General features: G+C 36.6%; 1 protein-coding gene across 2 annotated transcripts in view; it reads left to right on the forward strand.

Moving 5' to 3' along the window:
* Positions 1-23,420, forward strand: part of LOC139124471 (protein disulfide-isomerase A5-like) — an 84,544-nt gene that overhangs the window by 16,149 nt on the left and 44,975 nt on the right. For both annotated transcript variants that reach the window (XM_070690610.1, XM_070690609.1), the window contains exons 6-14: positions 11,282-11,374; positions 12,195-12,255; positions 13,182-13,249; positions 15,007-15,098; positions 15,417-15,485; positions 15,892-16,028; positions 17,413-17,480; positions 18,109-18,203; positions 18,635-18,700. In XM_070690610.1, coding sequence (XP_070546711.1) covers positions 11,282-11,374; positions 12,195-12,255; positions 13,182-13,249; positions 15,007-15,098; positions 15,417-15,485; positions 15,892-16,028; positions 17,413-17,480; positions 18,109-18,203; positions 18,635-18,700 — 749 coding nt within the window. The remainder of the gene's footprint in view (positions 1-11,281; positions 11,375-12,194; positions 12,256-13,181; positions 13,250-15,006; positions 15,099-15,416; positions 15,486-15,891; positions 16,029-17,412; positions 17,481-18,108; positions 18,204-18,634; positions 18,701-23,420) is intronic.

Consider the following 23,420-nt stretch of genomic DNA (forward strand, 5'->3'; position numbering starts at 1 on the left):
GAAGATACAAATCTTCGGTAATCTTCGGCAAATGTCGGGTATGACGTCATCCGAGGACATCGATAGCTGACGCTAGCTATTCACCAGTGCTTTAATTTGCACGCATTCTCCAAATCCATCGTGAAAAGTTGTAAGGCGGGCTAGGGACAGAGAACTGCTAAGCGTTGTGTCTCTATGCATCGTTCTCATTTAGAATCAAAATTGTTTCAATGGCCGAAGGATGAAAATCTGGCCAGAAAATGGACCAAGTTTGTGGAAGCAAAGCGGATTAATTTTACCCCTGTAGCCTCGAGCGTACTTTATTACAAACACTTGCCGATTGTTTTGCCAATCACACGGAATACGATCACGGATTTTCCAGAAGGCAAGCCCTAATTTATAAGATATTAAGAAAACTAGTGATTGGCTAGGTTATTTTCCCTTATTTTGGTGGTGTAGTTCTACCTCACGAGTTCTCGGTAACCAAAGACAACGACGACGACTGTGCTTGCTTTCCAAGCATTTCTATGTGGCCAAACCATGTGTTGTGCAACATCGTATATTTACTGCACAGCAAACGATCTCATACGCCCGGGATCATGCCATTCACACTCGATGATGAATTCAGTGTACAAGTTACAACTACAACACACCTAAGCTCAAATTATCGAAGAAATTCATCTGTGAAAAATATCAGAAATTCATATTTAAAAACGTGAGCGGTAGAATGTTTGACTGTGCGTGGCAGGGCGTGACCTTGGACACAGTACAGTCGGTCAATCTACATTTACAGATTGCTGCGAATATAAATGTACAGTGAAATACTGAGACAGGATTATGGAGAACAATTTTCCAAGTTTTATACGGGCATAAATTTGAGGGTTTTGAATCTCATGTCAAAGCTATGTCAATGATAAAGTTTTCGGCTGTATACATGATTTGATTCGGAAAACACCACACTACAACACTAGCAACAGATCATACACATTTTCCACCGGTTTCTCGATGTTTCGGCACGTAGTAGGTTTCGGCCGGAAATTTTCACAACCCCGATTTATTTGGCCCTGACAGCCTAGCCGTTTCAACCTTTATCAGCGTAGCCTATAGTCTATATCGTCTTGTCAGGACTGACATGAGACGACAGTACGATAATACGGGCAGTGCGAGCGAGCGTTCTCTCTGAAGCCAGTGAAGGACTACCATAAACAGTACCATAGAGCGTAATACGGACAGTACGACTACGAGCGAGCGTATTGTCAGTACGACTGACACAATTTGCTAGAGACTTACAGCTACCGCGTACAGTCCAAAATCTAGCTAACATTTGTTCGTCCTGAGAGGACGAATAGACACTGTTTTGGTCGTGGTAATCAACAACTCTAGTCGCCATCGTATTACACATGCTACACGCAACAACAGACCATGCAGATACGCAGTCCCCCCCTATTGACGTCACACATCCGGGTTTGATTTTTCGCGCCAAAATGTGACTTAGCTTCGGAAAATGCACTTTTTTCCACTAAAATACGCTCTTAAACCATTTTCCTGCTGGAAATTTTTTGCTTTTGCCTTTCCAAGCATTATTTAACGAGTGAAAACAACCTTTTCAGCGATTTTATTTTTACTCTTCACCAGCCCTTTAATAAATGTACTCATCAATGTTTTATCTAGTGGGTTCCATTTTGGAAAGACTGCATGCAATGACAGTTATGAACAAGCTTTGCTGTCAATGGGTCAAGATTTTTTCAGACCAATAAGCCAAAAGTTACTTGTCCGTGGGGACCAACCTCTCTGTTTGTGAATTTTCCCATTCTAAAATGACTGGCAAGAAGTAATTTGAGTGAATTTGACATTTGGAAGTTCAGCTTTCAAAACACATGGTATACTAACTGACTCCTTAAGTTGTTGGTTAAAATATAGAGTCTGTGCATGAGAATTAAAAGACCACCCAGGACATAGGGAAAACTTTGGATACTGGTATAGTGCAATGGTAATCCAAGCTTCAGTGTGTAGAGAGATGATATAAGCACAGTAAAACACATGACAAAGAAGTACATTAGTTTTCAGAAGCTTCAAAACATGCCTTTCTGTATAGTTCAGATAAAACTGAAAAAACCCTTGAAGGTGCAGTGTAAATGGCTGTTATTAAGAAAGTAAACATACAAGCATATAAAATGTTGCAATTTTTTGTGAATATTAATGATCATGAATATTAATGAGCCATCTGTCACTTTTTGAAGTCTGGGGAGAACCCTGTAAACTGCCAATATGCATTTAGAATTGTACATGAAATTTCAAGTGTACCGTAAATGTCAAGTTTGTTAAAATGTGAGTTTGCAATTGTTGAAAAGCCTCAATATTCCTTCATTCATAACATCAATATTCATTACAAGAAGTAAGTTTGAAGGTCAATTCATTACTAGTAGTAAGTTTGAAGGTCAATTCAGTACTAGTAGTAAGTGTGTAGGTCAATTCATTACTAGTAGGAAGTTTGTAGGTCTATTCAGTACTAGTAGTAAGTTTGTAGGTCAATTCATTACTAGTAGAAAGTTTGAAGGTCAATTCATTACTAGTAGTAAGTTTATAGGTCAATTCATTACTGTTAGTAAGTTTGTAGGTCAATTCATTACTAGTAGTAAGTTTGAAGGTCAATTCATTACTAGTAGAAAGTTTGTAGGTCAATTCATTACTAGTAGTAAGTTTGTAGGTCAATTCATTACTAGTAGTAAGTTTGAAGGTCAATTCATTACTAGTAGTAAGTTTGAAGGTCAATTCATTACTAGTAGAAAGTTTGTAGGTCAATTCATTACTGGTAGTACCAGATGGTCTCTGGTATCTCATCTTGATTCAGATGATTTCTTTGGTTAGTTTTCCAATTTTATCCACAAGTAAAGCGGTCCTGTGCATTGCAGTCTTAAAATGATAGCTATTAAAATGACAGAGAGGAGGAGAGTTGGGAGGTAGAGGGCACTTTTGATATGTGACCTCAAGAGGCAACTTTGATATGCTTGACTTCAATTAACCCAAGGGATATTGCTTGACTTCAATTCAACCCAAGGGATATATTGCTTGACTTCAATTTAACCCAAGGGATATATTGCTTGACTTCAATTTAACCCAAGGGATATATTGCTTGACTTCAATTTAACCCAAGGGATATATTGCTTGACTTCAATTTAACCCAAGGGATATATTGCTTGACTTCAATTTAACCCAAGGGATATATTGCTTGACTTCAATTTAACCCAAGGGATATATTGCTTGACTTCAATTTAACGCAAGGGATATATTGCTTGACTTCAATTTAACCCAAGGGATATATTGCTTGACTTCAATTCAACCCAAGGGATATATTGCTTGACTTCAATTTAACCCAAGGGATATATTGCTTGACTTCAATTTAACCCAAGGGATATATTGCTTGATCTCAATTCAACCCAAGGGATATTGCTTGACTTCAATTCAACCCAAGGGATATATTGCTTGACTTCAATTTAACCCAAGGGATATATTGCTTGACTTCAATTCAACCCAAGGGATATTGCTTGACTTCAATTCAACCCAAGGGATATTGCTTGACGTCAATTTAACCAAGGGATATATTGCTTGACTTCAATTTAACGCAAGGGATATATTGCTTGACTTCAATTTAACCCAAGGGATATATTGCTTGACTTCAATTTAACCCAAGGGATATATTGCTTGACTTCAATTTAACCCAAGGGATATATTGCTTGACTTCAATTTAACCCAAGGGATATATTGCTTGACTTCAATTTAACCCAAGGGATATATTGCTTGACTTCAATTTAACCCAAGGGATATATTGCTTGACTTCAATTTAACCCAAGGGATATATTGCTTGACTTCAATTTAACCCAAGGGATATTGCTTGACTTCAATTTAACCCAAGGGTATATTGCTTGACTTCAATTTAACCCAAGGGATATATTGCTTGACTTCAATTTAACCCAAGGGATATATTGCTTGACTTCAATTTAACCCAAGGGATATATTGCTTGACTTCAATTTAACCCAAGGGATATATTGCTTGACTTCAATTCAACCCAAGGGATATATTGCTTGACTTCAATTTAACCCAAGGGATATATTGCTTGACTTCAATTTAACCCAAGGGATATATTGCTTGACTTCAATTTAACCCAAGGGATATATTGCTTGACTTCAATTTAACCCAAGGGATATATTGCTTGACTTCAATTTAACCCAAGGGATATATTGCTTGACTTCAATTTAACCCAAGGGATATATTGCTTGACTTCAATTTAACCCAAGGGATATATTGCTTGACTTCAATTCAACCCAAGGGATATATGCTTGACTTCAATTTAACCCAAGGGATATATTGCTTGACTTCAATTTAACGCAAGGGATATATTGCTTGACTTCAATTCAACCCAAGGGATATATTGCTTGACTTCAATTCAACCCAAGGGATATATTGCTTGACTTCAATTTAACCCAAGGGATATATTGCTTGACTTCAATTTAACCCAAGGGATATATTGCTTGACTTCAATTCAACCCAAGGGATATTGCTTGACTTCAATTTAACCCAAGGGATATATTGCTTGACTTCAATTTAACCCAAGGGATATATGCTTGACTTCAATTCAACCCAAGGGATATTGCTTGACTTCAATTCAACCCAAGGGATATTGCTTGACTTCAATTTAACCAAGGGATATATTGCTTGACTTCAATTTAACGCAAGGGATATATTGCTTGACTTCAATTTAACCCAAGGGATATATTGCTTGACTTCAATTCAACCCAAGGGATATATTGCTTGACTTCAATTTCAACCCAAGGATATATTGCTTGACTTCAATTTAACGCAAGGGATATATTGCTTGACTTCAATTTAACGCAAGGGATATATTGCTTGACTTCAATTTAACCCAAGGGATATATTGCTTGACTTCAATTTAACCAAGGGATATATTGCTTGACTTCAATTTAACCCAAGGGATATATTGCTTGACTTCAATTCAACCCAAGGGATATATTGCTTGACTTCAATTTAACCCAAGGGATATATTGCTTGACTTCAATTTAACCCAAGGGATATATTGCTTGACTTCAATTCAACCCAAGGGATATTGCTTGACTTCAATTCAACCCAAGGGATATTGCTTGACTTCAATTTAACCCAAGGGATATATTGCTTGACTTCAATTTAACGCAAGGGATATATTGCTTGACTTCAATTTAACCCAAGGGATATATTGCTTGACTTCAATTTAACCCAAGGGATATATTGCTTGACTTCAATTCAACCCAAGGGATATATTGCTTGACTTCAATTTAACCCAAGGGATATATTGCTTGACTTCAATTTAACCCAAGGGATATATTGCTTGACTTCAATTTAACCAAGGGATATATTGCTTGACTTCAATTTAACCCAAGGGATATATTGCTTGACTTCAATTTAACCCAAGGGATATATTGCTTGACTTCAATTTAACCCAAGGGATATATTGCTTGACTTCAATTTAACCCAAGGGATCTCAATTCAACCCAAGGGATATTGCTTGACTTCAATTCAACCCAAGGGATATATTGCTTGACTTCAATTCAACCCAAGGGATATATTGCTTGACTTCAATTTAACCCAAGGGATATATTGCTTGACTTCAATTTAACCCAAGGGATATATTGCTTGACTTCAATTTAACCCAAGGGATATATTGCTTGACTTCAATTCAACCCAAGGGATATTGCTTGACTTCAATTAACCCAAGGGATTATTGCTTGACTTCAATTTAACCCAAGGGATATATTGCTTGACTTCAATTTAACCCAAGGGATATATTGCTTGACTTCAATTTAACCCAAGGGATATATTGCTTGACTTCAATTAACCCAAGGGATATATTGCTTGACTTCAATTCAACCCAAGGGATATTGCTTGACTTCAATTTAACGCAAGGGATATATTGCTTGACTTCAATTTAACCCAAGGGATATATTGCTTGACTTCAATTTAACCCAAGGGATATATTGCTTGACTTCAATTTAACCCAAGGGATATATTGCTTGACTTCAATTTAACCCAAGGGATATATTGCTTGACTTCAATTTAACCCAAGGGATATATTGCTTGACTTCAATTTAACCCAAGGGATATATTGCTTGACTTCAATTTAACCCAAGGGATATATTGCTTGACTTCAATTTAACCCAAGGGATATATTGCATGACTTCAATTTAACGCAAGGGATATATTGCTTGACTTCAATTCAACCCAAGGGATATATTGCTTGACTTCAATTCAACCCAAGGGATATATTGCTTGACTTCAATTTAACCCAAGGGATATATTGCTTGACTTCAATTAACCCAAGGGATATATTGCTTGACTTCAATTCAACCAAGGGATATTGCTTGACTTCAATTCAACCCAAGGGATATATTGCTTGACTTCAATTTAACCCAAGGGATATATTGCTTGACTTCAATTCAACCCAAGGGATATTGCTTGACTTCAATTCAACCCAAGGGATATTGCTTGACGTCAATTTAACCCAAGGGATATATTGCTTGACTTCAATTTAACGCAAGGGATATATTGCTTGACTTCAATTTAACCCAAGGGATATATTGCTTGACTTCAATTAACCCAAGGGATATATTGCTTGACTTCAATTCAACCCAAGGGATATATTGCTTGACTTCAATTTAACGCAAGGGATATATTGCTTGACTTCAATTTAACGCAAGGGATATATTGCTTGACTTCAATTTAACCCAAGGGATATATTGCTTGACTTCAATTTAACGCAAGGGATATATTGCTTGACTTCAATTAACCCAAGGGATATATTGCTTGACTTCATTTAACCCAAGGGATATATTGCTTGACTTCAATTTAACCCAAGGGATATATTGCTTGACTTCAATTTAACCCAAGGGATATATTGCTTGACTTCAATTCAACCCAAGGGATATTTGCTTGACTTCAATTCAACCCAAGGGATATTGCTTGACTCAATTTAACCCAAGGGATATATTGCTTGACTTCAATTTAACGCAAGGGATATATTGCTTGACTTCAATTTAACCCAAGGGATATTGCTTGACTTCAATTTAACCCAAGGGATATATTGCTTGACTTCAATTAACCCAAGGGATATATTGCTTGACTTCAATTTAACGCAAGGGATATATTGCTTGACTTCAATTTAACCCAAGGGATATATTGCTTGACTTCAATTTAACCCAAGGGATATATTGCTTGACTTCAATTTAACCAAGGGATATATTGCTTGACTTCAATTTAACCCAAGGGATATATTGCTTGACTTCAATTAACCCAGGGATATATTGCTTGACTTCAATTTAACCCAAGGGATCTCAATTCAACCCAAGGGATATTGCTTGACTTCAATTCAACCCAAGGGATATATTGCTTGACTTCAATTCAACCCAGGGATATATTGCTTGACTTCAATTTAACCCAAGGGATATATTGCTTGACTTCAATTTAACGCAAGGGATATATTGCTTGACTTCAATTTAACCCAAGGGATATATTGCTTGACTTCAATTTAACCCAAGGGATATATTGCTTGACTTCAATTTAACCAAGGGATATATTGCTTGACTTCAATTTAACCCAAGGGATATATTGCTTGACTTCTAATTCAACCCAAGGGATATATTGCTTGACTTCAATTTAACCCAAGGGATATATTGCTTGACTTCAATTAACGCAAGGGATATATTGCTTGACTTCAATTTAACCCAAGGGATATATTGCTTGACTTCATTCAACCCAAGGGATATATTGCTTGACTTCAATTTAACCCAAGGGATATATTGCTTGACTTCAATTTAACCAAGGGATATATTGCTTGACTTCAATTCAACCCAAGGGATATTGCTTGACTTCAATTCAACCCAAGGGATATATTGCTTGACTTCAATTTAACCAAGGGATATATTGCTTGACTTCAATTCAACCCAAGGGATATTGCTTGACTTCAATTCAACCCAAGGGATATTGCTTGACTCAATTTAACCCAAGGGATATATTGCTTGACTTCAATTTAACGCAAGGGATATATTGCTTGACTTCAATTAACCCAAGGGATATATTGCTTGACTTCAATTTAACCCAAGGGATATATTGCTTGACTTCAATTTAACCCAAGGGATATATTGCATGACTTCAATTTAACGCAAGGGATATATTGCTTGACTTCAATTTAACGCAAGGGATATATTGCTTGACTTCAATTTAACCCAAGGGATATATTGCTTGACTTCAATTAACGCAAGGGATATATTGCTTGACTTCAATTTAACCCAAGGGATATATTGCTTGACTTCAATTTAACCCAAGGGATATATTGCTTGACTTCAATTTAACCCAAGGGATATATTGCTTGACTTCAATTTAACCCAAGGGATATATTGCTTGACTTCAATTTAACCCAAGGAGATATTGCTTGACTTCAATTTCAACCCAAGGGATATATTGCTTGACTTCAATTTAACCCAAGGGATATATTGCTTGACTTCAATTTAACCCAAGGGATATATTGCTTGACTTCAATTTAACCCAAGGGATATATTGCTTGACTTCAATTTAACCCAAGGGATATATTGCTTGACTTCAATTTAACCCAAGGGATATATTGCTTGACTTCAATTTAACCAAGGGATATATTGCTTGACTTCAATTTAACCCAAGGGATATATTGCTTGACTTCAATTTAACCCAAGGGATATATTGCTTGACTTCAATTTAACCCAAGGGATATATTGCTTGACTTCAATTTAACCAAGGGATATATTGCTTGACTTCAATTTAACCCAAGGGATATATTGCTTGACTTCAATTTAACCCAAGGGATCTCAATTCAACCCAAGGGATATATTGCTTGACTTCAATTAACCCAAGGGATATATTGCTTGACTTCAATTCAACCCAAGGGATATATTGCTTGACTTCAATTTAACCCAAGGGATATATTGCTTGACTTCAATTTAACCCAAGGGATATATTGCTTGACTTCAATTTAACCCAAGGGATATATTGCTTGACTTCAATTAACCCAAGGGATAATTGCTTGACTTCAATTCAACCCAAGGGATATTGCTTGACGTCAATTTAACTCAAGGGATATATTGCTTGACTTCAATTTAACGCAAGGGATATATTGCTTGACTTCAATTTAACCCAAGGGATATATTGCTTGACTTCAATTTAACCCAAGGGATATATTGCTTGACTTCAATTCAACCCAAGGGATATATTGCTTGACTTCAATTTACCCAAGGGATATATTGCTTGACTTCAATTTAACCAAGGGATATATTGCTTGACTTCAATTTAACGTAAGGGATATATTGCTTGACTTCAATTTAACCCAAGGGATATATTGCTTGACTTCAATTTAACCCAAGGGATATATTGCTTGACTTCAATTTAACCCAAGGGATATATTGCTTGACTTCAATTTAACCCAAGGGATATATTGCTTGACTTTAATTCAACCCAAGGGATATATTGCTTGACTTCAATTTAACCCAAGGGATATATTGCTTGACTTCGATTTAACGCAAGGGATACATTGCTTGACTTCAATTTAACCCAAGGGATATATTGCTTGACTTCAATTCAACCCAAGGGATATATTGCATGACTCCAATTTAACCCAAGGGATATATTGCTTGACTTCAATTTAACCCAAGGGATATATTGCTTGACTTCAATTCAACCCAAGGGATATTGCTTGACTTCAATTCAACCCAAGGGATATATTGCTTGACTTCAATTAACCCAAGGGATATATTGCTGACTTCAATTCAACCCAAGGGATATTGCTTGACTTCAATTCAACCCAAGGGATATTGCTTGACGTCAATTTAACCCAAGGGATATATTGCTTGACTTCAATTTAACGCAAGGATATATTGCTTGACTTCAATTTAACCCAAGGGATATATTGCTTGACTTCAATTCAACCCAAGGGATATATTGCTTGACTTCAATTCAACCCAAGGGATATATTGCTTGACTTCAATTTAACGCAAGGGATATATTGCTTGACTTCAATTTACCAAGGGATATATTGCTTGACTTCAATTAACCCAAGGGATATATTGCTTGACTTCAATTTAACCCAAGGGATATATTGCTTGACTTCAATTTAACCCAAGGGATATATTGCTTGACTTCAATTCAACCCAAGGGATATATTGCATGACTCCAATTTAACCCAAGGGATATATTGCTTGACTTCAATTTAACCCAAGGGATATATTGCTTGACTTCAATTCAACCAAGGGATATTGCTTGACTTCAATTCAACCCAAGGGATATTGCTTGACATCAATTTAACCCAAGGGATATATTGCTTGACTTCAATTTAACGCAAGGGATATATTGCTTGACTTCAATTTAACCCAAGGGATATATTGCTTGACTTCAATTTAACCCAAGGGATATATTGCTTGACTTCAATTTAACCCAAGGATATATTGCTTGACTTCAATTTAACGCAAGGGATATATTGCTTGACTTCAATTTAACCCAAGGGATATATTGCTTGACTTCAATTTAACCCAAGGGATATATTGCTTGACTTCAATTTAACCCAAGGGATATATTGCTTGACTTCAATTTAACCCAAGGGATATATTGCTTGACTTCAATTTAACCCAAGGGATATATTGCTTGACTTCAATTTAACCCAAGGGATCTCAATTCAACCCAAGGGATATTGCTTGACTTCAATTCAACCCAAGGGATATATTGCTTGACTTCAATTCAACCCAAGGGATATATTGCTTGACTTCAATTTAACCCAAGGGATATATTGCTTGACTTCAATTTAACGCAAGGGATATATTGCTTGACTTCAATTCACCCAAGGGATATATTGCTTGACTTCAATTTAACCCAAGGGATATATTGCTTGACTTCAATTTAACCCAAGGGATATATTGCTTGACTTCAATTTAACCCAAGAGATATATTGCTTGACTTCAATTTAACCCAAGGGATATATTGCTTGACTTCAATTTAACCCAAGGGATATATTGCTTGACTTCAATTTAACCCAAGGGATATATTGCTTGATCTCAATTCAACCCAAGGGATATTGCTTAAATGATATTGTAAACATGTTGTCTCAGGATAAACAATAGATTTTGTCATACCTTTGACCATGTACACAACCAACACTGACCTAAACCATTTCGCTACCATGGTTTGTTCCACGCCCATATTGTTATTGTGGCTGCTACTAATTATATTTTTTAATAGTCTTTAGTGAATTTCATGAGAGATCCTACTGGTGATGCACCATGGGATGAAGATCCCACAGCTGGTGATGTCAAACACATTGCAACAGATAATGTAAGTGTGATATCAACATGATTGATAGTGATGAATATTTACTGGTGAACAAAACCCCAAAAGTTAATGAATGAAAACTAAAAACTCTGTACACCCCCTGTAATGAGTCTTGAAATTCATTCTTATTCAGTCCATTGTTTTGTCATCTGCTGTCAATACACTAATAATGATATCAATGAAATTAACCTCCTTCCATCATTTTCCGTCAAAAATATACTGAAATCTCAAAGGACTGTATTTTCAAACATCTTGTATATCTTCTGGTAAGGAAAGTGAATCCACTGGTTATACATTCAACCATTATACCAGGATGTCTTTTCTGATGAACCTTGATCATTGTTAGTTTTTAGGTCTTGACAATTAGAGTGAAACAATTACTGTAATTGTGACAGTATCTGTATACATTGTGACAGTATTTCTATACATTGTGACAGTATCTGTATACATTGTGACAGTATCTCTATACATTGTGACAGTATCTATATACATTGTGACAGTATCTCTACATTGTGACAGTATCTCTATACATTGTGACAGTACATGTATCTCTATACATTAACATAAAAGCAGTCTTTACTGTGATAAGAATGACTTTCAGTAGTAGAATAGTATGACAACAAAAAAAGCAAACATATACTACATAACAGGCCAATTTTATTTGTGAACATGTTCATAATTTGTCAGATTTATCATCATAATGTATACTCTAGTTCTGATATGTGTTTCATAATATGGTCAATACATTGTACATCATAGTTCATTGTATCTGCAATATTTGATTTTTTCATTAAAGTGTCATATTTCATGTGATTTTTTACAGGATCTAAGAAAATTATTGCAGAAAGAGAAAAAACCAGTTTTAATAATGTTCTATGCCCCATGTAGGTAGATTTTGATATTTGCCAAATGCAAAAATACTCTCACAGTTCAGTAATTATGTACATTTAGTATTTGCTATTAACCCTTCCAGGCCTGATGAGTAAATCTTGTAAATTCCCAGAAAGTCAGGCCTGAAAGGGTTAATGTACTAATTGGATTTTAGTGTTTAAAAAGTTTCTGTACTGTATTTTAGATTTACATTTGTAAAGAATTCTTTCTTTGACTGTACAGTCAGTAATGGCATAGGTGACTGTACACCAAGTCAGTAATGACATTAGTGACTGTACAGCCAGTCAAGAATGATAGTGCTGACTGTAAAGCCAGTCATTAATGACATTAATGACTGAATAGCCAGTCAGTAATGATATTACTGACTGTAAAGCCAGTCATTAATGACATTAATGTCTTAACAGCCAGTCAGTAATGATATTACTGACTGTAAAGCCTGTCATTAATAACATTAATGACTGAATAGCCAGTCAGTAATGATATTACTGACTGTAAAGCCAGTCATTAATGACTTTAATGACTGAATAGCCAGTCAGTAATGATATTACTGACTGTAAAGCCAGTCATTAATGACTTTAATGACTGAATAGCCAGTCAGTAATGATATTACTGACTGTAAAGCCAGTCATTAATGACATTAATGTCTTAACAGCCAGTCAGTAATGATATCAGTGACTGTACAGTCAGTCTATAATCATATTTCATGAATGACTGTACAGCTGGTCAGTAATGATACTAGTGATTGTAAAGCAACAGTTAGTGTAGGCAAGTGACAGATAATGCTGTATTAGTGCAAGCAAGTGACAAATAGTGCTGTATTAGTGTAAGCAAGTGACAAATAGTGCTGTATTAGTGTAAGCAAGTGACAAATAGTGCTGTTTTATAGTTGGCAACTGAGATATCCAATGTCTTATTTTAGGGTGTGGTCATTGTAAAAGGATGAAACCTGAATTTGCTGCAGCAGCTTCAGAACTCAAAGGAGATGCCGTGAGTTATTTATAATTCAGTTATCAAATCAAGATCATCATAATCTTTTATTATTATAATTTATTGCATCAATATCATCGCAATTTTTCAAACAGTTCATCATTTCATACAAAATAATGAAAACAGTAGTTTCAGATAATGTTTCAAGATGTTTGATAAAAGAAAGCTCAGTAAAATTCCTGTGAATTTGTAATGTTTATGTTTCTTAGGAGTTATTCCTCTTGGCTATTGTAACTCAGACCATTGACCATTTCATGTCACTCAGACCATTGACCATTTCATGTCACTCAGACCATTGACCATTTCATGTCACTCAGACCATTGACCATTTCATGTCACTCAGACCATTGACCATTTCATGTCACTCAGACCATTGACCATTTCATGTCACTCAGACCATTGACCATTTCATGTCACTCAGACCATTGACCATTTCATGTCACTCAGACCATTGACCATTTCATGTCACTCAGACCATTGACCATTTCATGTCACTCAGACCATTGACCATTTCATGTCACTCAGACCATTGACCATTTCATGTCACTCAGACCATTGACCATTCATGTCACTCAGACCATTGACCATTTCATGTCACTCAGACCATTGACCATTTCATGTCACTCAGACCATTGACCATTTCATGTCACTCAGACCATTGACCATTTCATGTCACTCAGACCATTGACCATTCATGTCACTCAGACCATTGACCATTTCATGTCACTCAGACCATTGACCATTTCATGTCACTCAGACCATTGACCATTTCATGTCACTCAGACCATTGACCATTTCATGTCACTCAGACCATTGACCATTTCATGTCACTCAGACCATTGACCATTTCATGTCACTCAGACCATTGACCATTTCATGTCACTCAGACCATTGACCATTTCATGTCACTCAGACCATTGACCATTTCATGTCACTCAGACCATTGACCATTTCATGTCACTCAGACCATTGACCATTTCATGTCACTCAGACCATTGACCATTTCATGTCACTCAGACCATTGACCATTTCATGTCACTCAGACCATTGACCATTTCATGTCACTCAGACCATTGACCATTTCATATTCTTATACAGCCAACAAAGTGTGATTAAATTAATCAGTATGCGTTTAATGACACTGGCATATGGATAACAGAAAACAGTAGACATGACTGCAGATACATGTTTAAAAAATAGAGACAAAATTACAAGTCATGGTGAAAAAGAATCAAGCACTACATTTACAAATTTATTTCTGTCGATAATTGAGCTGCCATAATTGTACATTTTACACAGTGAGCATCTTTCTAAACAACAAACTTCTCAACACAGTAAAGTGTGAGCCATAAGGAAATCATCCATCAAGTAGTTTGGAGAACTTCTATCATTAGTTTTGACTATAAAAAATAGCTTTGTTGAGCATCTTGGAGCAATCTTCTCATTTCTCAGTCCACCTATCTTATTTGGAGAGTTAATACTGAAAATGCAAACAACATCAACAGAATTAGTGCATTTTGAAAACCTAAAATTGCATGACAGTCTTCCCTATAGCAACAGACAAACATTGGTTGGTATTAATGCAAATGTATGTACCATGTGTGTTTTAATCAGACCAAGTGTTTAAATTATTGTATGGACACAGGATAAAATGTATCTATAGCTTACACAAACTACAGTCCCTGACAACCAAACATGGATGATAGCTTTCTTGAAACCCAAATGGAAATGGTTGATGATTTGCTGTATTTCTGCAGATCCTTGCTGGTATGGACGTTGATAGACCAGAAAATTACGGCAGCAGACAGGCTTTCAATATTACTGGTTTTCCAACTATTTATTACTTTGAGTAAGTAGAACAAATTACTGACTGAAATCTGTCTAATGGTGCAGACTCTTTGCAACTTCCACATGGCAATCTTTAAGGTTTGTGAGATCAAAGTGTTGTATATTTTTGTAGAAATAACCAGGTGTCTTGGAGGATGGAAACAAATCTACAATACGGTGAAATAAGACAATGATGAAGATGATATTAGCTTAGTTTGTTACAAACCATTCAATACAGGCCCTTTTGGTATGGTTGTTCATATACTTTCTCTAGATAGCAGATTTTATACAACCTTTCAGATTGTTAATTAATGATTGAATACATCTTTTCCAAATACAGAAATGGTAAAATGAGATATCAATATGGAGGAGAAAGAGATAAAGATGGAATTATAACTTGGATGAAAGAGTAAGTGTCCTTTATCACCATGGTAACTTGATATTGCTACTTTTAAATAAATGTTCGTGATACAGTGTGATTTTTACAAAGCCTGTATTGATGTCATTCATACCATCCTGTCACAATCTGTAAAATACTAGTATTCTGTTCATTTGTTGGTGAACAGTGAATAGAACTTGTAAAATATGTAATTACAATGTCATCAGTTATCTGTGTTTACAACCCCACTTCATTTCAGATGTAAGAGGCACAGACAACCCACACTTTTTAACTTGACCACTGCAGCAAAGCAAAAGTTGTGTATCAGGCCAATATTGGAAACCATGTATAGGTACCATCGATATTGCAAAATTTTCCATTCAGAGTAGAAATGGAAGGAAACATCAAACAATATTTTATTGTGATTGATTAACAGTCCACAACCTCCCAAAGAACCTGAGAAAGAGAAAGAATGGGGAGATGAAGATATTGATGTGGTTTTCCTGAAAGATGATACATTTGATGATTATCTACAAACACACAGTTCTGTCCTTGTCATGTTCTACGCTCCATGTAAGTACAATTGTCAGTTTCCTTCTCTGCCATGTGGTGGCTAAGTACCATATGGTGGCTATCTACCATAGGGAGGCATGGCTATCTACTTTAGGACGGCAACCTACCATGTGGTAGCTATCTACCATGTGATGGCAATCTACCATGTAGTGACTATCTACAATATGATTGCTATCTACCACATGGTGATGTGATGGCTATCTATCATGTGGTGGCAATGTGCCATAGGGTGGTAATCTACCATATGGTGACTACCTACAATGTGGTGGCTATTACCCTATGGTGGCTATCTACCATGTGGTGGCTATCTACCATGTGGTGGCTATTACCCTGTGGTGGCTATCTACCATGGGGTGGCTATCTACCATATGGTGATTACCTATAATGTGATGGCTATTACCCTGTGGTGGCTATCTACCATGGGGTGGCTATCTGTCATGGGATGGCTATGTACCATGGGGTTGCTATCTACCATGGGGTGGCAATCTACCATAGGGTGGCTATCTGTCATGGGATGGCTATGTACCATGGGGTTGCTATCTACCATGGGGTGGCTATCTACCATGAGGGGTTATCTACCATGGGATGGCTATGTACCATGGGGTTGCTATCTTCCATAGGGTTGCTAGTGGTAATCTACCCTAGAGTGGCTATCTACCATGGGGTGGCTATCTACCATGGGGTTGCTATCTTCCATATGGTGGCTACGTACCCTAGATTGCCTACCTACCATGTGGTAGTTATCTACCATATGGTGGCTATCTACCATATGGTGGCTATCTACCATATAGTGGCTATCTACCATAGGTTGGCTATCTACCATATGGTGGCTATCTACCATAGGTTGGCTATCTACCATATGGTGGCTATCTACCATAGGTTGGCTATCTACCATATAGTGGCTATCTGCCATAGGTTGGCTATCTACCATATGGTGGCTATCTACCATATAGTGGCTATCTACCATAGGTTGGCTATCTACCATATGGTGGCTATCTACCATAGGTTGGCTATCTACCATATAGTGGCTATCTACCATAGGTTGGCTATCTACCATATAGTGGCTATTTATTCAAGTTCACATCACTCAAACCAGAAAGACTAATACAAGCTAATTTATACTTGTGTTGGTATTGGTAACACTCTACAAAATAAGCAAATGAGAACAGTCTAATCATTGACCACATCTTCCAAATTAGTTTTAGTCTGTGTCTTTTATAAATAGACAGAGTGTGAGAAATGCTTATAAGTGATAATTCAGTTCAACTTGTTCACCCTAAATTGTTTTAAACAGATCCACAATCACTACTGATAACAATAGGTTTGGGGCAAACCATGGTGGTAAAAGGGCTACATGTAAAATGTTGATGTGTATTTGTTGTAGGGTGTGGACATTGCAAGAAGATGAAACCAGAATATGAAGCCGCAGCAAGTCAACTTTTGGAAGATGAGGTACACTAACATAGTTGATTTGTCAAGCATTGACAAAGAAATTGTGAATATTGTTAGGTTAGATAAATTAAAAAAAATTAAATTGTTGTTTGTCATTTTGGAGAAGATTTTATGAAGTATACATAACCCCTAGCACCAGTTTACTTGATGTGGTAGTACTTGATGTGGTAGTACTTGATATGGTACCAGTTTACTTGATGTGGTAGTACTTGATGTGGTAGTACTTGATGTGGTAGTACTTGATGTGGTACCAGTTTACTTGCTGTGGTAGTACTTGATGTGGTACCAGTTTACTTGATGTGGTAGTACTTGATGTGGTAGTACTTGATGTGGTACCAGTTTACTTGATATGGCAGTACTTGATGTGGTACCAGTTTACTTGATGTGGTAGTACTTGATGTGGTAGTACTTGATGTGGTACCAGTTTACTTGATGTGGTACCAGTTTACTTGCTGTGGTAGTACTTGATGTGGTAGTACTTGATGTGGTACCAGTTTACTTGATGTGGTACCAGTTTACTTGCTGTGGTAGTACTTGATGTGGTACCAGTTTACTTCTAGCGGTCATTTCGAATTTTAAGAACTATCATTAGATATCGATCGTCACTCAGATCATCTTTTTTGGACAGGTTGAAGGAACTATAGGGGCAGTAGATGCAACAAAGGAAACGGAATTAGCAAAGAGATTTGAGGTCAAAGGTTATCCTACTGTCAAATACTTCAAGTAAGTGAAGTTTTGAACTGTTTTAAGAATTAACTGAGTAGACTATACACACAGTCTCTGAGACCATTAATGAATCTCTTCATACATCGAGGATTGCTACCAAATTCATTTCAAGTATTGTCATTTTCTACCAAATTCATTTCAAGTATTGTCATTTTCTCTAAATTCATTTCTAGCATTGCCATTTTCATAAGAGTTTGCACAAATCTCAGTCCAAGGAAATGTAATTCAACAAGTTCCTAAAATGTCACCATACTCTATTGCGTGATAAAGTTATGAAATACTATTGTACGTCTGAAACCAATTGGTATAAAATGTTTACTAATTGTATTTAGAAGTTCATTTCACTATGTTGTGTTAGTGTCTGAAGCATAGTTACTCCTACACAAGAATTATGATGTGATAAATGTGCACATTGTTTTTGTTTTCAGAGATGGAGAGTTTGCATGGGACTTCAATGGCAGAACACAGGAAAGTATTGTGGAGCATATGAAAGAGTAAGTTACATCAAGATTTTGCTTGAATACACTATCTGACAGGAGAGGATAAAAGTATGGCTTAAGCTATCCATGTTTTTAATTTGAAAGTAAAATATGTGTGTATTTATCATAACTAACTGTCAACCCTGTATAATAAAGTGGAGATGTTACATTTTTAAACCTTTGCACCATCACATATTACCCTAATTTGCCTAAATCAGGTGAAGATTGTAAGACATCAATGGCTGCCTGACTGGTAACTGCATATGTTAGATCAGTGCAAAATGTGGATTGTGTTGTCAATTTATTGACTTACACATTTTTAGCTCCCATAGCCATATGTATATATGGCAATGGAAGCTATTCTTATAGGCTAGGAAAATGTCTGTATGTCTGTATGTCTGTATGTCTGTGTGTCTGTATGTCTGTATGTCTGTATGTCTGTATGTCTGTCCGTCAACATCAAAAACTCCAAAACCGCTGTACATTTCATCTTGATATTTGGTGTGTACATGGATGATGGGCTGTAGATGAGATTTTGTTCAAATGAAGTTGTCATTGCCAAAAATATGCAAATTAAGTGAAAAAATGTAAAAACAGTCAAATTGAAAAAACTCAATAACCACTGAGCAGATTACATGAAAAATTAGCATGTAAGTACTTTGGGCTGACATGAAATGATGTGCGCATCTTGGGTCAGTATCTTGGACTTGCTATTTTTCATGAATTTTTTTTAATTTTCTCCCATTTTGGTCAAAAAATCTCCTGCTCTGAAACCACCAGTCCGATTGATTTGAAACTTGGTATGGAAGTGCATAGGAGTGACCTTTCCCAAATTTGGGCAAATCGTGATGAAATTTGCATATTTTTAGTTTACACGTCCATACACTCCCATGTATAAGGCAGATCTCCATAGACTCCCATGTATAAGGCCACAAAAAATAAAAATTTAGTTTCTCATCATATTCATATTGCAAAAAGGATGCAGTGACACAATTTTAGTCCCCATGGATGAAGTCCAGTGAGCTTATAGATTGGGTCATGTCTGTCTGTTCGTCCATCCGTGAGTCCATCCGTTCACGCAGATATCTCGGATATTTTGACAAAATGTCATGTGACCTTGATGACCTTTGATCTCAAATATACATATTTGTCCATAACTCAGTAACCACAAGTGCTACCACCCTTCATATATGGTATGATGGCACAGCTTATGACGCCACATATTGTACCTCATTAATTATGCACATATCTAATTTTGAGCGAGCCAATAGAGCTAGAGGTCTGATTTTTGGTATATAGGGATAACTTAGCAAAACAATTTTTTTGACAAAATGTCACGTGACCTCGGTGACCTTTGACCTCAAATATACATATTTGTCCATAACTCAGTAACCACAAGTGCTACAGCCTTCATGTATGGTATGATGGGACACCTTATGACGCCACATATTGTACCTCATTAATTATGCGCATATCTAATTTTGAGCGAGCCAATAGAGCTAGAGGTCTGATTTTTGGTATATAGGGATAACTTAACAAAACAATTTTTTTGACAAAATGTCACGTGACCTCGGTGACCTTTGACATCAAATATGCATATTTGTCCATAACTCAGTAACCACAAGTGCTACAGCCTTCATGTATGGTATGATGGGACAGCTTATGACGCCACATATTGTACCTCATTAATTATGCGCATATCTAATTTTGAGCAAGCCAATAGAGCTAGAGGTCTGATTTTTGGTATATAGGGATAACTTAGCAAAACAATTTTTTTGACAAAATGTCACGTGACCTCAGTGACCTTTGACCTCAAATATACATATTTGTCCATAACTCAGTAACCACAAGTGCTACAGCCTTCATGTATGGTATGATGGGACACCTTATGACGCCACATATTGTACCTCATTATTTATGCACATATCTAATTTTGAGCGAGCCAATAGAGCTAGAGGTCTGATTTTTGGTATATAGGGATAACTTAGCAATACAATTTTTTTGACAAAATGTCACGTGACCTCGGTGACCTTTGACCTCAAATATACATATTTGTTCATAACTCAGTAACCACAAGTGCTACACCCTTCATGTATGGTATGATGGGACAGCTTATGACGCCACATATTGTACCTCATTAATTATGCACATATCTAATTTTGAGCGAGCCAATAGAGCTAGAGGTCTGATTTTTGGTATATAGGGATAACTTAGCAAAACAATTTTTTTGACAAAATGTCACGTGACCTCGGTGACCTTTGACCTCAAATATAAATATTTTTCCATAACTCGGTAACCACAAGTGCTACACCCTTCATGTTTGGTGTGATGGGACACCTTATGATGCCACATACTGTACCTCAATGATTATGCGCATATCTCATTCTGAGCGAGCCAATAGAGCTGGATGTCTGATTTTTGGTATATAGGGATAACTATAGGAGAGAAATGTTTTGACTAAATGTCATGTGACCTCGATGACCTTTTACCTAAAATATATGTTTATGTCAATAAATAAGTAACCACAAGTGCTATGTCCTTTGTATTTAGTAGGATGGGAGACCTTATGACAACACACGCTTTACCTCATTAATTATGTACACATCTAATTCTGGGCAAGCGAATAGAGCTAGAGATCTGATTTTTTGGCATATAGGGATTAATTAGCAATATAATTTTTTTTTCCAAAATGTCATGTGACCTTGATGACCTTTGACCTTGATTATACATATATATGCATATCTCAGTAACCACAAGTTCTATACCCTCCAATTTTGATAGGATATTAGACCTTAAGATGTCACATCTTGTATTTCATTTATAATGCACATATGTATTTCTTGGCTGGCCAATACTGCTAGAGGTCTGATCTTTTTCCCGATTTAGAACCGTAACTTAGACATGCCTCATGTGTTTCAAATTGGGAAAAACGACATAGACCTATGTGCCCATAGATCTCAACATATACACTCCAGTGATACTTCTTAATGACCATATTTTCCTGCCCCATCAAGACTAATACTCCTATTACAAGTGGGGACTATGTCATTGTAAATGACTTGTTGATTAATGGTTGTATCACAGTATTCGATATATCTAATTCTGTATTTTTTCCATTTTATATTCTGAATAATTACATTAAACATATTTCACTGTCTCCAGTACATTTCATTTAAGTATTTTCACTTCATGCACTTTATCCCTTTCACACATGTTCAAATATCTGACCAGAGAACAAACACTAAATAGTCCAGGATGGGAGCTACAGTGTCATTGACGCTATTTTTCATAATTATTTAGATCTTTGGACCAGATTTTTGTTAGATAAGATTATATTTGTCTCATAACTTATAGACACACTGTAATGATGTGCCAATGTTTTGCCAGTAATGCCATTATCACGTGCCATTGCCATGTAGTGCCATTGCCATGCAGTACCATGCTGTATATTGCCATGTGTGGCAGTGCCATAAGTGCCGGTGCCATAGTGTGAGTGCCATGTAGTGCCAGTGACAAGTATGCTAGTGCCACAGTTCAAGTGCCAAACAGTGCTGATTACATGTGTGCAAGTGCCATATGTGCCAGTGCAATGTAGCGTTGTGTGCCCAGCACTGCACCCTGTAGTGCCATGTGTGCCAGTGCAATGTAGCGTTGTGTGCCTAGCACTGCACCCTGTAGTGCCATGTGTGCCAGTGCAATGTAGTGTTGTGTGCCCAGCACTGCACCATGTAGTGCCATATGTGCCCAGCACTGCGCCATGTAGTGCCATGTCTGCCCAGCACTGCACCATGTAGTGCCATGTGTGCCAGTGCAATGTAGCGTTGTGTGCCCAGCACTGCACCATGTAGTGCCATATGTGCCAGTGCAATGTAGCGTTGTATGCCCAGCACTGCACCATGTAGTGCCATGTGTGAAATGTGCTCTCTGTGGCCTTTCGAAATCATTAGTAAATTTATGAATTCGGTTCAAAAAATATTAGTAAGTACATATTATGTAATGATGAGCCCTCCAATTTTCAACAAGCCCTACTGGTACTCAATGTATGATTTTAAGGGGATAGAAATGAATGATTTTATGAGAGACAAAGACAAATGAAAAATTCTTTTTTAGCTTTTTTGACAATGAACACTCATATTTTGATACGCATTTTCAAAAGATCCACTGCATAACCCAGTACATCATGGGTCATGAGTGCTTGTAACATTGAAATTTCTTCCTTGTCTCAATAAAATGTGACATTTTGGTCAACCGGTCCATGAATATTTTTCAATTAATCGATCTTTATAACACAACATAACATTTTCAAGTATATTGTGACACACATTGTAACTCCCTTTGTGTAGTCAGTGGTTGATGATAAAGTGGTCACTAATATTATTAGTGTTTGCACAATTTTTAGATGCTAGAAAATCTGTTTCCTGTTCTTCACATGCATGTCATCCATAGGTACTAGGTGGTGCTTCTATAGCTGCAATCATTATGCGATGTTCCGCTCTAAAATTCTTTTTAATAAGACAATCACTGATCAGAACATTTGGCAGTCAAAATTGATCTTTCCTTTCCTATGATTTGGCACAAATTTTGTCTTGTTATGACTGCAAATTTAAGTGTGCAAACTGAAACTGGTGACACTGCTTATGGGGATCTTGAAACTTTTCGCGCATGCTCATGTTAGCACAGGTCAAAGTCCAAAGCTAGCTATCACCATGTGTCCATGCGCTGGTGATAGAGACTG

The sequence above is a fragment of the Ptychodera flava genome, assembly GCF_041260155.1.
Source record: "Ptychodera flava strain L36383 chromosome 23 unlocalized genomic scaffold, AS_Pfla_20210202 Scaffold_24__1_contigs__length_23054250_pilon, whole genome shotgun sequence".
NCBI lineage: Eukaryota > Metazoa > Hemichordata > Enteropneusta > Ptychoderidae > Ptychodera > Ptychodera flava.